Source organism: Polypterus senegalus, chromosome 7, assembly GCF_016835505.1.
Source record: "Polypterus senegalus isolate Bchr_013 chromosome 7, ASM1683550v1, whole genome shotgun sequence".
Classification (NCBI taxonomy): Eukaryota; Metazoa; Chordata; class Cladistia; order Polypteriformes; family Polypteridae; genus Polypterus; species Polypterus senegalus.
In genome coordinates, this window is record NC_053160.1 from 28,633,610 (window position 1) to 28,646,033 (window position 12,424).

The following is a 12,424-nucleotide window of genomic DNA, read 5'->3' on the forward strand; positions in this document are numbered from 1 at the left end:
GCCTTAGAGCCATTCTTAGTCAACCTGAGAAAAGTGCTGACTGGTCTCTCCATTCCTCACTGTACTGGAAATCCTGTAAAGGTCACAGCCTACGCAGACGACATTGTTGTTTTTATCGCAAATCAAGAAGACTTTGATAATGTCACGAACTGTCAAAGGAAATATGAACTGATTTCCAATGCTAAAATAAACTGGAGTAAAAGCAGTGCTTTGTTAGTTGGAGACTAGGCTGGATATAAGACGCCGAGTTTACAAGGAGAGCTGCAATGGAGCACTGAAGGGATTCTCTACCTGGGAGTACATCTAGGAGATGATCACTATGTCCAGAAGAACTGGGATGGACTCTTGGAAAATGTAGTAGCTCAGTTGGCCAGATGGAAATCGATACTATCCCAAATGTCGTACAGAGGTCGGATGTTAGTAATTAACAATCTGGTGACTTCGAGTCTGTGGCATCGGTGTAACTGTCTGGAGCCTCCACCACATGTAATTCAAAAGATTCAAGAGAATGTTGTTAACTTTTTTTGGGATGGTCTTCACTGGTTGAGGAGGGGCGTATTATACTTGCCACTTGAAGAAGGTGGGCAAGGCATTATGGACATTGAAAGCAGAATTATTGCCTTCCGCCTTCAGACCGTGCAAAAACTGTTAATACTCCACAATGCCCGAGCCCTGGATGAATCTAGCAATGCTCTTTTTTAACCAAGTGGGACAAATGGAATTGGGCAAAAGCTTAATATGGTGTCGTCTTGAGAAACCTAAGACCTTACAAGTACCAGACTTTTACAGGAGTCTTTTTAAAGCTTGGCAATTTTTATCAATTCAAAGAGACTGTGATGACCTTTCATTGTTTTGGATTCTAGAAGAGCCCATTGTATTTAATCCCAATATCTGCACCACAATAGGACAGTCTGCAAGCTTTATTCATAGTCTCTGTAGAAATAACAGTACACAATTAAAGCATTTAATCAACTGGGAGGATTTTAATTGGAAAAGTCCAGAAACTGTAGCAGCAGAGACAAAAGTGCATTAAGTGCGGCTTGTGGGGAATTTCTTAACGCAAGTTAAAGGATCTCTAGGAAGTGAAGTAAGGACACTCCTGCAGGACACCTTTAAAGACCAGCTAACGCCACCCAAAGATCCGACTTTCACTACACTTGTGGTGTCTCCAGTAGGAGATTGGGACAATAGTGACACCAACAGACTACTTGTGACAAAAGATCTGAGAGACTTGCCCTTAAACACCATCAAAGGAAAACAGCTCTACAGGATCTGCATAAAAGTAAAGAACCAGGATCAACTGAAAGCACTGAAGGCCGACACACCCTGGAGGAAGAAGTTTGTCATTCCTGAAGGAACCCTGCCAGCCTGGAGAGCGCTATATAGACCACCATTGACCAGTAGGGTAGGGGATTTACAGTGGAGGATATTGCATGGTATAGTAGCTGTGAACTCCTTTTTATCAGTTATTTGTCTGGGGGTTTCAGATACCTGCCCTTTTTGTGGGTTGACGGAGACTGTATTTCACTGTTTTATGTTTTGTGAGAGATTATGAGAGAATTGTGGGAAGGAAGGGATGAATGAAGGGGTAAGGGTTAGGGTGGGTATTTATGAAATGAATATGAATGTTTTGTTTTTTCTGTCTTTGGATTTTGTGTTTTTAATGAATTTCATACTGAATTTAATAAAGTTGTTTTTAAAAATAAAATATAATAAAATAAAATATCTATCTATCTATCTATTGTATAGTGCCATTCATATCTATCTATCTATCTATCTATCTATCTATCTATCTATCTATCTATCTATCTATCACACCATCTAAAATGACCAAAGAATTGTGAAAAGTTTACTGATCCTGCAGACACTGCCTTTAATTTTTTGTATGTTGATTTAAGATATATTTATTTTTTTTGGTTTTCAATTTAATACATTATTATTATTATTAGAACTGAATGTAACTAAAAGTACATAATGATGGGCTACCCTGTACTTAAAAAAAATCTAGAGTTTAATGTTAGAGAAGCTCTGCTAACAGCAGTGCAGGAAGGTAAGAAAGATGGAGGTTCTGAGGTATGGAATGCGTAACTTTCACGATAAGGTAGTAAACTGACTGATAAAGGTTCCGGAGAATGGCAGCCTACTGAATGTTAATTCGTACATGCAAGTTAGAATTTCACTGTACTCTGTGACAATATTAACCGTATGAACCTATGAAAACATAAATAACGTTTCTACAGTAACAGCCTTCCCAAGGCACACTCTTAAGTCCTTTTGCACAATTAGAGCACAGGCAGATTACGTGACTGAGCCAGAGGCTGTGGCAGGCCTGGCCACACCGGACACCAACACGCCATGTCAGACTGCAGATGAGGTGCGGTAAGCAGGACTTAATCTGATCTGCTGAGTTAGCGCAGACAATTAACATAACGATGACACGACTTCATTACAAAGATTGTAGCGGAAATTAGCAAAATATCCTCTTCTGCATATAAAAGAATGCAAATCAAGAGCCTAACTCAGCACAAATAAAATGTAGTCATTATCACAGAGAGACAAATACTGGAATTATTTAAGAATGCCACACAGAAGGTTCTCATTAAATTCGCATTTTGATTCCCTGTCCTGTACATTACTTCCATAATATCAGATGAGTAATTATTTCCATTCAAAATAACACATTTCTTTGTGGTGTATCATGAGAACCTGAAACAAATAAATATTTATTACATTTGCGAAGCTTAAATGAGAAAGCTTTTTAGACATGGAAAGAAGATAAACACTCCACTAATGTTTTATGGAACACTGGAACAAATCCAGTCTTCATTGACCTGATGAAATTAAAAATGACAATTTGATATTTTTTGGCATAAAAGTGCAACCGGTTCTCATTATGGATCTGTATTCATTCTTCCACTAAAGCTACATTTTCATATAAAGAAGTTATAGTATAATTGTACCCTTCCATCCGTTTTCTAACACACTCATCCAAGTCAGGGTCATGGTTTTAGTGTTAATAAACATCAAATCACTCCTCAGTGATCAGGACACATACAGTGGATTCACAAAGTTTTTGGAACCCTTCACGTTCTGCACTCTTTATTGTGTTGTATATTGAATTTCAAAAGAATACATTTGCCATTTTTGCCCATCAATCTAAACTCAATAACCTATAATGGTTCAGTGAAAGTATATTTTCTGAAAGGTTTATAAATATGTTAAAAATCCAAAACTGAAATCTCTCATTCAAGTCAGGAGTCAGATTTTTAATTCAGTACTTTGTAGAAGCCTCTTTGGCAGCAGTTATAGCTTCATGTCTCCTTGGGTAAGTCTCTACAATCTTTGCACAGTTGGATTTCATCAGTTTATCCCATTTTCCCTAGTAGATCTTCCCAAGCTCCTTTGATTGGGTGGGAAGCATCTGTAAACTGCCATCTTCAGGTCTCTTCACAGATCTTCTGTGAAGTCTGGGCTTTGGCTCGGCCACTAAAGGACATTTAGAGATTTGTCCCAAAGCCACTCCAGTGTTGTCTTGGCTGTATGCCAGTGTTGTTGTCATGCTGAAATGAGAACTGTCACACCAATTTTCTTTAAGGACTTCTCTGTTGGTTTTGTTGGTTGGAATTAAAGCAAAAGCAGAAGCACCTGAACACAATTTGAAATGCCAAAGCAAAAGGGTCAGCTTTTTGACTTTTAATACATTTACAAACCTTTTCTGAAAACATGTTTTCACTTTGTCATTATGGGTTATTGAGTCTAGATTGATGGGCAAAAACAGCATGTTTATCCATTTAAAATTAAATCTACAACACAATAAAGTGCAGAAAGTGATGAGGTCTGGATGTACGTATATAATGTAAAAAGAGAATAAGGCTGTAAATTATGTGTCATAACATAAAGTAACATTTTCAAAACTAGTCATCCAAGGCAGGGACTCGGCAGGCCACAGCCTATTTAGGCAATAGAGGCCTTTCATCTTGGCCAACTGTATTCCCCCAGGCTATCTTCCTGGAAGGGGAAGGGGTGCTGATGTGTCTAAATCTTTTACTCCTTCTGGAGGCTCATAAATGCTACTTTTGATGTTGCTGTTGGTGTATTAAAGCAGCAGTTTCATCCTTAGCAGGGGTGCAGGTCATAGCAAAGCTCTCTTGAGCAATCAGTAACAACAAGATGGATGCCGAGCCCCCTACCAGAAACGGCCCAGCCTAGAGCAGCACTTAATAAAAGTTCTTATGTGATCTAGTAAGTTCATAAATGTGTCTTTTAGCCCTGAGAAGGCTAAGTGAATGGTCGATGATATCGTCCATTGTTGACTGCCTGGGCATATCGTCGATGACTCCAAACATTTGCAGAAATTTACATGGTATGGGATTCAAATCCAGGATTGGAAAGGCATTAGCAGCAATCATTTTGCTGCCCTGAAAAAAGATTTTAGAACAAAACGATCTAATTTGAATGCTGCTCTTCATTTATTTATTTCCACCACCTATACTGAGTCAGGTGGGTATTTAATACTGGGATTCTTGGCAAATCAGGACCTCGAGGACTTTTCAGGTTGCTACATATGTCTTTAAATTTGCTCATTAAAGACCTGCAGATGTTTTATTAAATCAGTTGTCTTTAATACATCTTAATAGATCTGGCAGGGTCCAGCATTGGCCAAGGATTCCAGGGACATGCAGGGGGATTCTACACAACTGACCAGAAAATGGTGGCATTAACTTGATTAAAAAAAAAAAAATAAAGCATTGGTAAAATCAAAGAAAGGGCATCATGTAGGGTACTTAATACAAAAACCAAGCAAATGATTATTTTGAACACTTCATAAAATATGTGTTTCATCAAAGTAAAATGCCCTTTAAGCTGCCACATAAACTTCAAGCCACTTATTTGATTTTTTATGAATTCTCGCCAAAGGTTTCTTCAAACATGAACTTTTTAAATATTACAACAGTTATGAGTGAAAAGCATACTTCTGCATTCATCCATCTGTGCAGTTCTCACCTACTTAACTAAAAAGGTGGACTATAATATTTTTTTATTTGCCTAACCCTAACCTAACAATTTCCTCTCATTGCTATGGTGTCTAATTTTGTCCTTAACATTTTTGTCATGCTGCAAGGATCACTAAACATTTTTTTAAATCTGGTTATGTTTTAGCCACCAGCTTTTTAGATGTAATTCACTCGGGTGAACCTAATAGGAGTTTGTGACGAGGGTCTGCTTATGCAGGGAGCAGGAAGGGAAAAGCTTTTCCCAAAAAGTACACACGTCTTGTATGACTGGGATGAACCTGACATAACACAGAAATGCTGCAGATAGAGCAGATACAGAGCCTATAAAAAGTATTCACCCTCTTGGAAATGTTCACATTTTACTGTTATAAAACATTGAATTACAGGGGATTTCATTTGGCTTTTTTGACACTGATAAACAGAAAATGACTCTATAATTAGAAAGTGAAAACAAACCTCTGCAATGTGGTCTAAATTAATTATAAATATAAAACACAAAATAATTGATCACATAAGTTTCCACTTTCTTCATGTTATTGCAGCAGAACCTCAGAACATGAACGTCTCCAGATTCAAACAATTCAGAACATGAATGGGTCGTTCGATTTTTTTTTTTTTGCCCCCAATCTCTAAGAAAAACTCAGAGCACGAACATCCTGCTAAAACTTGTACGAGTCAAGAGGCGGCCGTGAGGAGACGAGACAAAGCCAAACAGGCCTGCATGTGCTGTATGCCTATGACTGAGCCTCAGTACTGCTGCAGTATCGCTCCTGTTGTAAAGATGTGATGAAACTATGTTCTCTGTCAACGTCTTGTTTTATTGCTTTTTTTGGGGAGTTAATCCTGTTGAAAGTAATTACTATGGCCCCTAAAAAAGTTAGCAGTAAAAGTAGCAAAGCGAAGAGGAAGCTCGTGTGAGTTACAATTGGGCTAAAAGAGGAAATAATAATAAAACATGAAAGTGGTTCACGTGTGTCGACTCTTGCGGAAGAGTATGGGATGGCAAAGTTAGCGATATGCACATTTTTGAAAAATAAAGACACAATTAAAAGTGTTAATTTTGCAAAATTATTTTGCAGTTAAATTGTCATTTCTATGTGTGTTTCTACAGTACAGGCAGTTCCCCGGGTTATGTACGAGATAGGGACTGCAGGTTTGTACTTAAGTTGAATTTGTATGTAAGTCAGAATAGGTTCATTATTTTAATAAATGCTATTGTTGACCGACTGTAACCAAGTGCCCTGCCAATGAATGATGGAGTTTCACCTCTTTCCGACCTTTTCATTATTTCTGCTTTATTTTCAATGGTGTTGGGTTTTCTCTTCTTTACTGTGTCACCAGCACTTGCATCAGATTTGTGTTTCAGAGACATTCTTGAAGGGTGAAGACAAAAGATTAAGATGAGCTCTTCTGCACAGCACTGTACACGCTATCACAGCAGGAAGGCATCCGTCCTCAGCACGTCTGATGTATAGGGTGGGCCAGATATAATTATGCAATTTTCATTACGCTATAACTTATTAAGTTTATTACATAGAAAATCACCTGAAAAATCCCAGACCATCGAGAAGTGTGCGAACTGACGACATGTAGAATCATCTTCACACCGAACTGGAATCGTCCCCGCATAAATCAAAGTCATCCAGACAATCTGGATCTGCATAATTAGATCTGGACCACCCTGTACTGACAAGAGACAACTTCCTGCTATGTGCGTAACAGTACAAGCAGGCTTGCTTTTGAGAATGAAAAGGGGCAGCGACAGGCGGTTCATCACCAGCCCACCTCACAATCACCTCCACTACCGCAAGCTGCCTGCAGCATCTGCAACACCACCGCCCCCATTCAACACGCAACCTTCTGAGGCACACTACAATGCTACCCCACGCCGCCCCGTTCACCCTCAATGGCCTCCGTTCAGCCACAACCGGGTCACAGCTTGCATAAGTACCAGTCGCCCACCTAGAACGAATGGGGCAGCTGTGTGTGGTGGGCAGGCAGTGAAACCGCTTGCCACCGGGAGCCAGCCGAGGGGCACTACACTGCGTGAACAGCGAAATCACCCCCCTCCAGCCACCGCTTGCAGTGTCCCCAGACCGAAGATGTCGAAGCGGCAGTTACTGAGGCGCATGTGTCGCAGCTGCGGCCCTGTTTGTATGTCGTAGGTGGGGTGTCCGTAAACTGGGGACTACCTGTATATGTGTTTATCTCTTCTGTACATTGATTTCAATTGTTTCAAAACGATATTTACAATTAGTTATGTATGTATCCAAATCATATTATATGATATCATCTACTGTTAAATTCTGCTCCATACTTGTAAATGTTTTATTTTTTATACTGTACTGAGGATTTGTTCTGTTCTGTGTATTGTATTGTATTGACCCCCTTCTTTTGACACCCACTGCATGCCCAACCTACCTGGAAAGGGGTCTCTCTTTGAACTGCCTTTCCCAAGGTTTCTTCCATTTTTTCTCTACAAGGGTTTTTATTGGGAGTTTTTCCTTGTCTTCTCAGAGAGTCAAGGCTGAGGGGCTGTCAAAGAGGCAGGGCCTGTTAAGGCCCATTGTGGCACTTCTTGTGTGATTTTGGGCTATACAAAAAATAAATTGTATTGTATTGTATATAGGGGTAACTAAGCAATCATCTGGGGATCTGGAACAGGTCAATCCTAATTACATTATTTCTTATGGGGAAATATAATTTGAAACTCGACCAGCCTTCTGGAACGGATCAACTTCATGTTCTGAGGTACAACTGTATTTAGTAGATGAACCCTTGGCAGCCACGTCAGCCTTGAGTCTGTGTGGACAGGTCTCTATGTGCTTTGCTCATCTGGATTCTGACATTTGTCTCTACTTTTCTTTGCAAAACTGGTAACACTCTGTCAGGTTACACAAGGATCGTGAGTGAAGCGCCTTTGTCAAGTCCAGCCACAAATTCTGAATTAGACTGAGAGTTGGACTCTGACTCGGCTACTCCAGGACTTTGACATTGTGGTTTTCTAAGGCAGTGTGATGGTGGCCATATAATATAAAATTGAAGGAAAGAGTGCTGAGACTGTTTATCCCTTTCTACAAACGATTTGCACTGATTTAAAGTAGCAATTGTCTGAAATTATTTCGGGGCAGTTTCAAATAGAGTTGTTCAATACAAAACAGGTTAAAAACTGATTAGTGAGGTCAAATGATTAGCGAGTGGAGTGTGATTGGCGATGTGTAGAGGGAGTGACATGCAGGCACACACTCTGGACGGGCCGATGTATGTTTGAACATAACTGTTGTATGAGATTGTTACGTCTCCATGTCCTTTTTTAAAAGTTACAATCTCTTCCAATGTTCTGTGATCAGTGAATTATGAACCTTCTTCATTATTTATTAGTGAATTTATTATTCTCATTTTTCATTATTACATTATTTCCTGTCTTTTTCTTTTCTTGTATCAATTATTTTAAGTTAAGTTTTGATTTAAATTTTTTTCAGTTAAATTAGTTTATTATTCATTACTGATTTAATTGATTTAAAGGTTCATTATTGATTTAATTGTTCTTTATTGTGTGTCGTTTTTATTGTCTTAATTGTTTTTTATTGTGGATGTGATTTTATTATTAAATAATAGAAAAACAATAATTAAATATATTTATTAAAAGTATTATTTGGTGGTTGGGGTAGTTTTTTTCTCCTTTGGCTTTCTTGTTTGGGGAATATTCAGATCAGTTATGGCTGTGATATTAAAAAAGCTGAACAAACAATAAAACTAGACTTCTGTGATAGAATGTAAAGTTGAATAACTTCAAAAACTTTTCCCTAAATTTCTGGTTAAAAATAATATATGCTACACAAATCAGTTTTGTAATGGTGTGGTAACTGAAATAACAACTCAAAATTCTAACTTTTCTCTCAGGTTGGGGACCATGCACTGGTACAGTGCGTTGTCGCACCCACTACAGGACAAAACAGCTCGGGATCCCAGTTTGCAACCCCCCAGGCAGACGCACGGTCCAGTCCCACCCTTCAGAAATGACCCTCTGTCTGCCGCAGCCAGGTGTTAAGCAAGAACCCCAGAATCAACTGGGAAAAACACAGAGGTCCTGCCTCCACTCTGCACAGCACTCACAGTACCAGTGTACAGGCCGGCCATGATATCCAGCAACCTGGGGGGGATCCTGCAAACCCTCAGGATGTCCCACAGGGCAGCTCGATCAAACGCTTTGTGAAAATCGACAAAGGCTGCAAAGAAACTCTGCCGATAATTCACGTTTGCGCTCCATGAGAACCCTTAGTGCCAGGATGCGGTCGATGGTAGACTTCTTAGGTGTAAAAAGAGACTGTTCCGGTCGCTGGAAGGTGAGCAAGTGATCACTGATTCTATTGAGGACGACCCTAGCAAGGACCTTACCTGGCACTGACAGCAGCTTTATCCCCCTGTAGTTGCTGCAATTCAGGCGATCACCCTTCCCTTTCCAGATAGGGACGACAAGTCCCGTTTTCCAGTCAGTTGGGATGATGTCAGTCTCCCAAATGGAAGCAAAGATTGCTTGCAATGCCAGGAGGACAGCCTTATCACCAGCCTGGAGAAGTTCACCCCAGATATGACAGATCCCTGCAGCCTTGCCTCCCCTCAGCTGGTTCACCACCTGTGCAATCTCAGTGAGACTGGGTGGTTCACAGCTAATTGGAGGATCAGCCTCAAGAACTGTGGACTCAAAGATATCCAACGTCCTAACCGGAGGATCAGCTTTGAACAACTGCTCAAAGTAGCCAGCCCAGAGGGTCACAACTGCAGTGTCATTCGTAAGGACCGTTCCATCAGCCACCCTGACTGCGACTCTCAGAGGAGCAGATTCAGAAGTGCATAATAATTCAATTCCTCTGTAAGCAGGATGTGGGTTGCTAGACCACAGATGATTTGTCACTTGCTTACAGATTCCTCTAACAAACGTCTCTTTATCTGCCCTCAGAGCCCTCGTAGCCATCCTTCTCAGTTCCTGGTACAGACTAGAGTTGCCATTGAGTCACGCGCTGCGACTCCTCTCGATGATATCCAGGGTGCCCTGTGAGATGAAACACCTCCTTCTGGGAACACCGGTAACACCGACACAATCCTCAGCAACCTTCAGGGTCTTGTCACGGAAGGTCTCCCACATCACATTAAGATCGGCAGTCATACCCAAATCTGAAAGTTCCTCACACAAACTGCGTGCAAACTCATTAGAAACAGCCTGGTCTTAGAGTCTGGCCAAGTCCAGGCTCATTTCCCTAGTAGGTGGTAACCTACTGGACCTAAACTGGATCCTAAGAGTAGCAACAACAAGTCTGTGGTCAGAATTCACAAACTGGGCACTTCTGCAGACCCTGTAGTTTTGCAAGAGCCTCCAGCATCTGCCCACGAGGATGTGATCGATCTCCTTCACCGCACCACCAGTATTGGAGTACCAAGTCCAACGATGCGGTTCAGGGCGCTGGAAACAGATTCTAGCAATTCGCAGCCCCTGACCTTTTGCAAAGTCAAGGAACATGGAGCCACTTTCACCACGGTCACCAGACCCATAGGGACTGAGGCAATCCTCATAACTAGCCCTGTCAGTGCCAGTGGCCGCATTGAAGTCACCCATGACCAGAGGAGTGTTACCTTGTGGGCACCGATCAACCACCGAGCCAAGCTGTGAATAAAATGTGCCGAGAAGTCACTCACCGCAGTCGGAGCATACACTGAGACAACAGACAAGACACCCAGGGAGTGCTGTAATCTGGGTCTCATAATCCGCTTATTGAAAGGAGTGACATCGGACACCATCGGAAGAAGCCAATCCACTACACTCCACAGCAACAGCTACTCCCCAAATATGAAAGCCATCAGAGCAACCACACCAATAAAAGGTGTACCCACCTACAGAGATCTGGCCAGTCCCCGGTCTGCGCACCTTAGAGAGTGAAGCCATTGAAATGCGGAGATTACACAGCTCCTCTGACAGCCAGAGAGACAAGACGTTCCATGTGCCCACCCGTGTGGGCTGCCTCAAATTGGGACCCGAGTGCTGCCGTGCAGCGGGCGACGCCTCAGCACCACACCAGTTCCGATCCACAACAGACCTGACCCTATTGGCTCTCCAACGGTTTCGACTCTTCCGGGGGTGGGTCTCCCGAGGGCTTTCCCCCATCCCCTTTATGATCTGAGCAACCTTCGCAGCAGAGCGACTCCCGTGGAGAGCAAAAAGGAGTCTTTTCTGTCATCTTGGAGCTTTGTGAAGGTTTTTTTTTTACAGTGGCTGGAGTGCCAATCCTGCCACCAACCCCCATGAATTCCCTGCAACTTGGAGGACCGCTCCCTGAACCTTAACTCATTCACTTTCCATATTGACACTGTAAGAAGATCTCGTATTATAAAACCAAGAAAAAGCATAAAAAAACCTGTTTTTGGTTTTCACCGCACAGTCTTTTGATTGATACAAAATGTCGAATTTTCCTGAAGAAAGAGAAAAGCAGAGTTAACCACAAAAACACAAAAACAACTTAAAACGCTGTAAGTAACTTGGACTGGGACCATGCAAATTATGAAAGAAAATTATCTTGCCATTATTTCATATCATTTCAACTACAAGATGAGCTCTCTTATGGCACTTTTCCACTGCATAGTACGGCACGACACGGTTCAGTTCAGCTCACTTTTGGGGGGGTTTCCACTGGGAACAGTACCTGGTACCTGGTCCTTTTTTTAGTACCACCTCAGCCGAGGTTCCAAGCGCGCCGAACCGTTACCAAAACGTGACGTGTAAACTCTGCTGGTCACTGATTGGCCGGAGAAAATCGTCATTACTGCGTCACTATTCTTTTCTTTAAAGGTACACACACGCGGAAGTTTGTGTCCCGTCTCTCCATCGCTGGACGCAGTTTGTTGCATAAGTGAATGAATGTTTCTTCAGACATTCGAAAGTTCTCCAGCCACTGAGTGTTTGTAAAACCGGGAACAATCACATCCCACCACTCTGAAGCACGGTTAAATGTCCAAACAGATGGTCTGTTGCGGCGACTTTTTTGCAAAATGTGGAAGATCTGTAATATACAGAATCAGCATTTTAATGTTACACTCGCAGTTAAGTTCATTTTATGCTTTGCAACAGTGATAAAAGTTAGCTAGTGATGTGCGTTTTTTAGATGCTTACCCTTGCGCGTCGTCGAGCTAAAGTGTTGTCGTTGTCTGCGTGTTGTTGTAAAAGTTCCACGGTGTCACGGCAGTAGAGGCGGCGCAACTATAACGACACGTGAATAATCCCGCCCACTCTAAAGCGGTACTAAACTGCAGTCGAAACGCAAACCGAGCCGAACTGAGCCGAACCAAGGTGAGCTGTACTGAACCGTGCTGTGCCGTACTATGCAGTGGAAAAGCGTTATAAAACTCTCTTTCTGAAT

General features: G+C 41.7%; 1 protein-coding gene across 2 annotated transcripts in view; it reads right to left on the bottom strand.

Moving 5' to 3' along the window:
• pde8b (phosphodiesterase 8B) overlaps window positions 1–12,424 on the bottom strand; it is a 348,478-nt gene that overhangs the window by 60,592 nt on the left and 275,462 nt on the right. For both annotated transcript variants that reach the window (XM_039758399.1, XM_039758400.1), the window contains exon 10: window positions 11,426–11,480. In XM_039758399.1, the coding sequence (XP_039614333.1) occupies window positions 11,426–11,480 (55 nt within the window). The remainder of the gene's footprint in view (window positions 1–11,425; window positions 11,481–12,424) is intronic.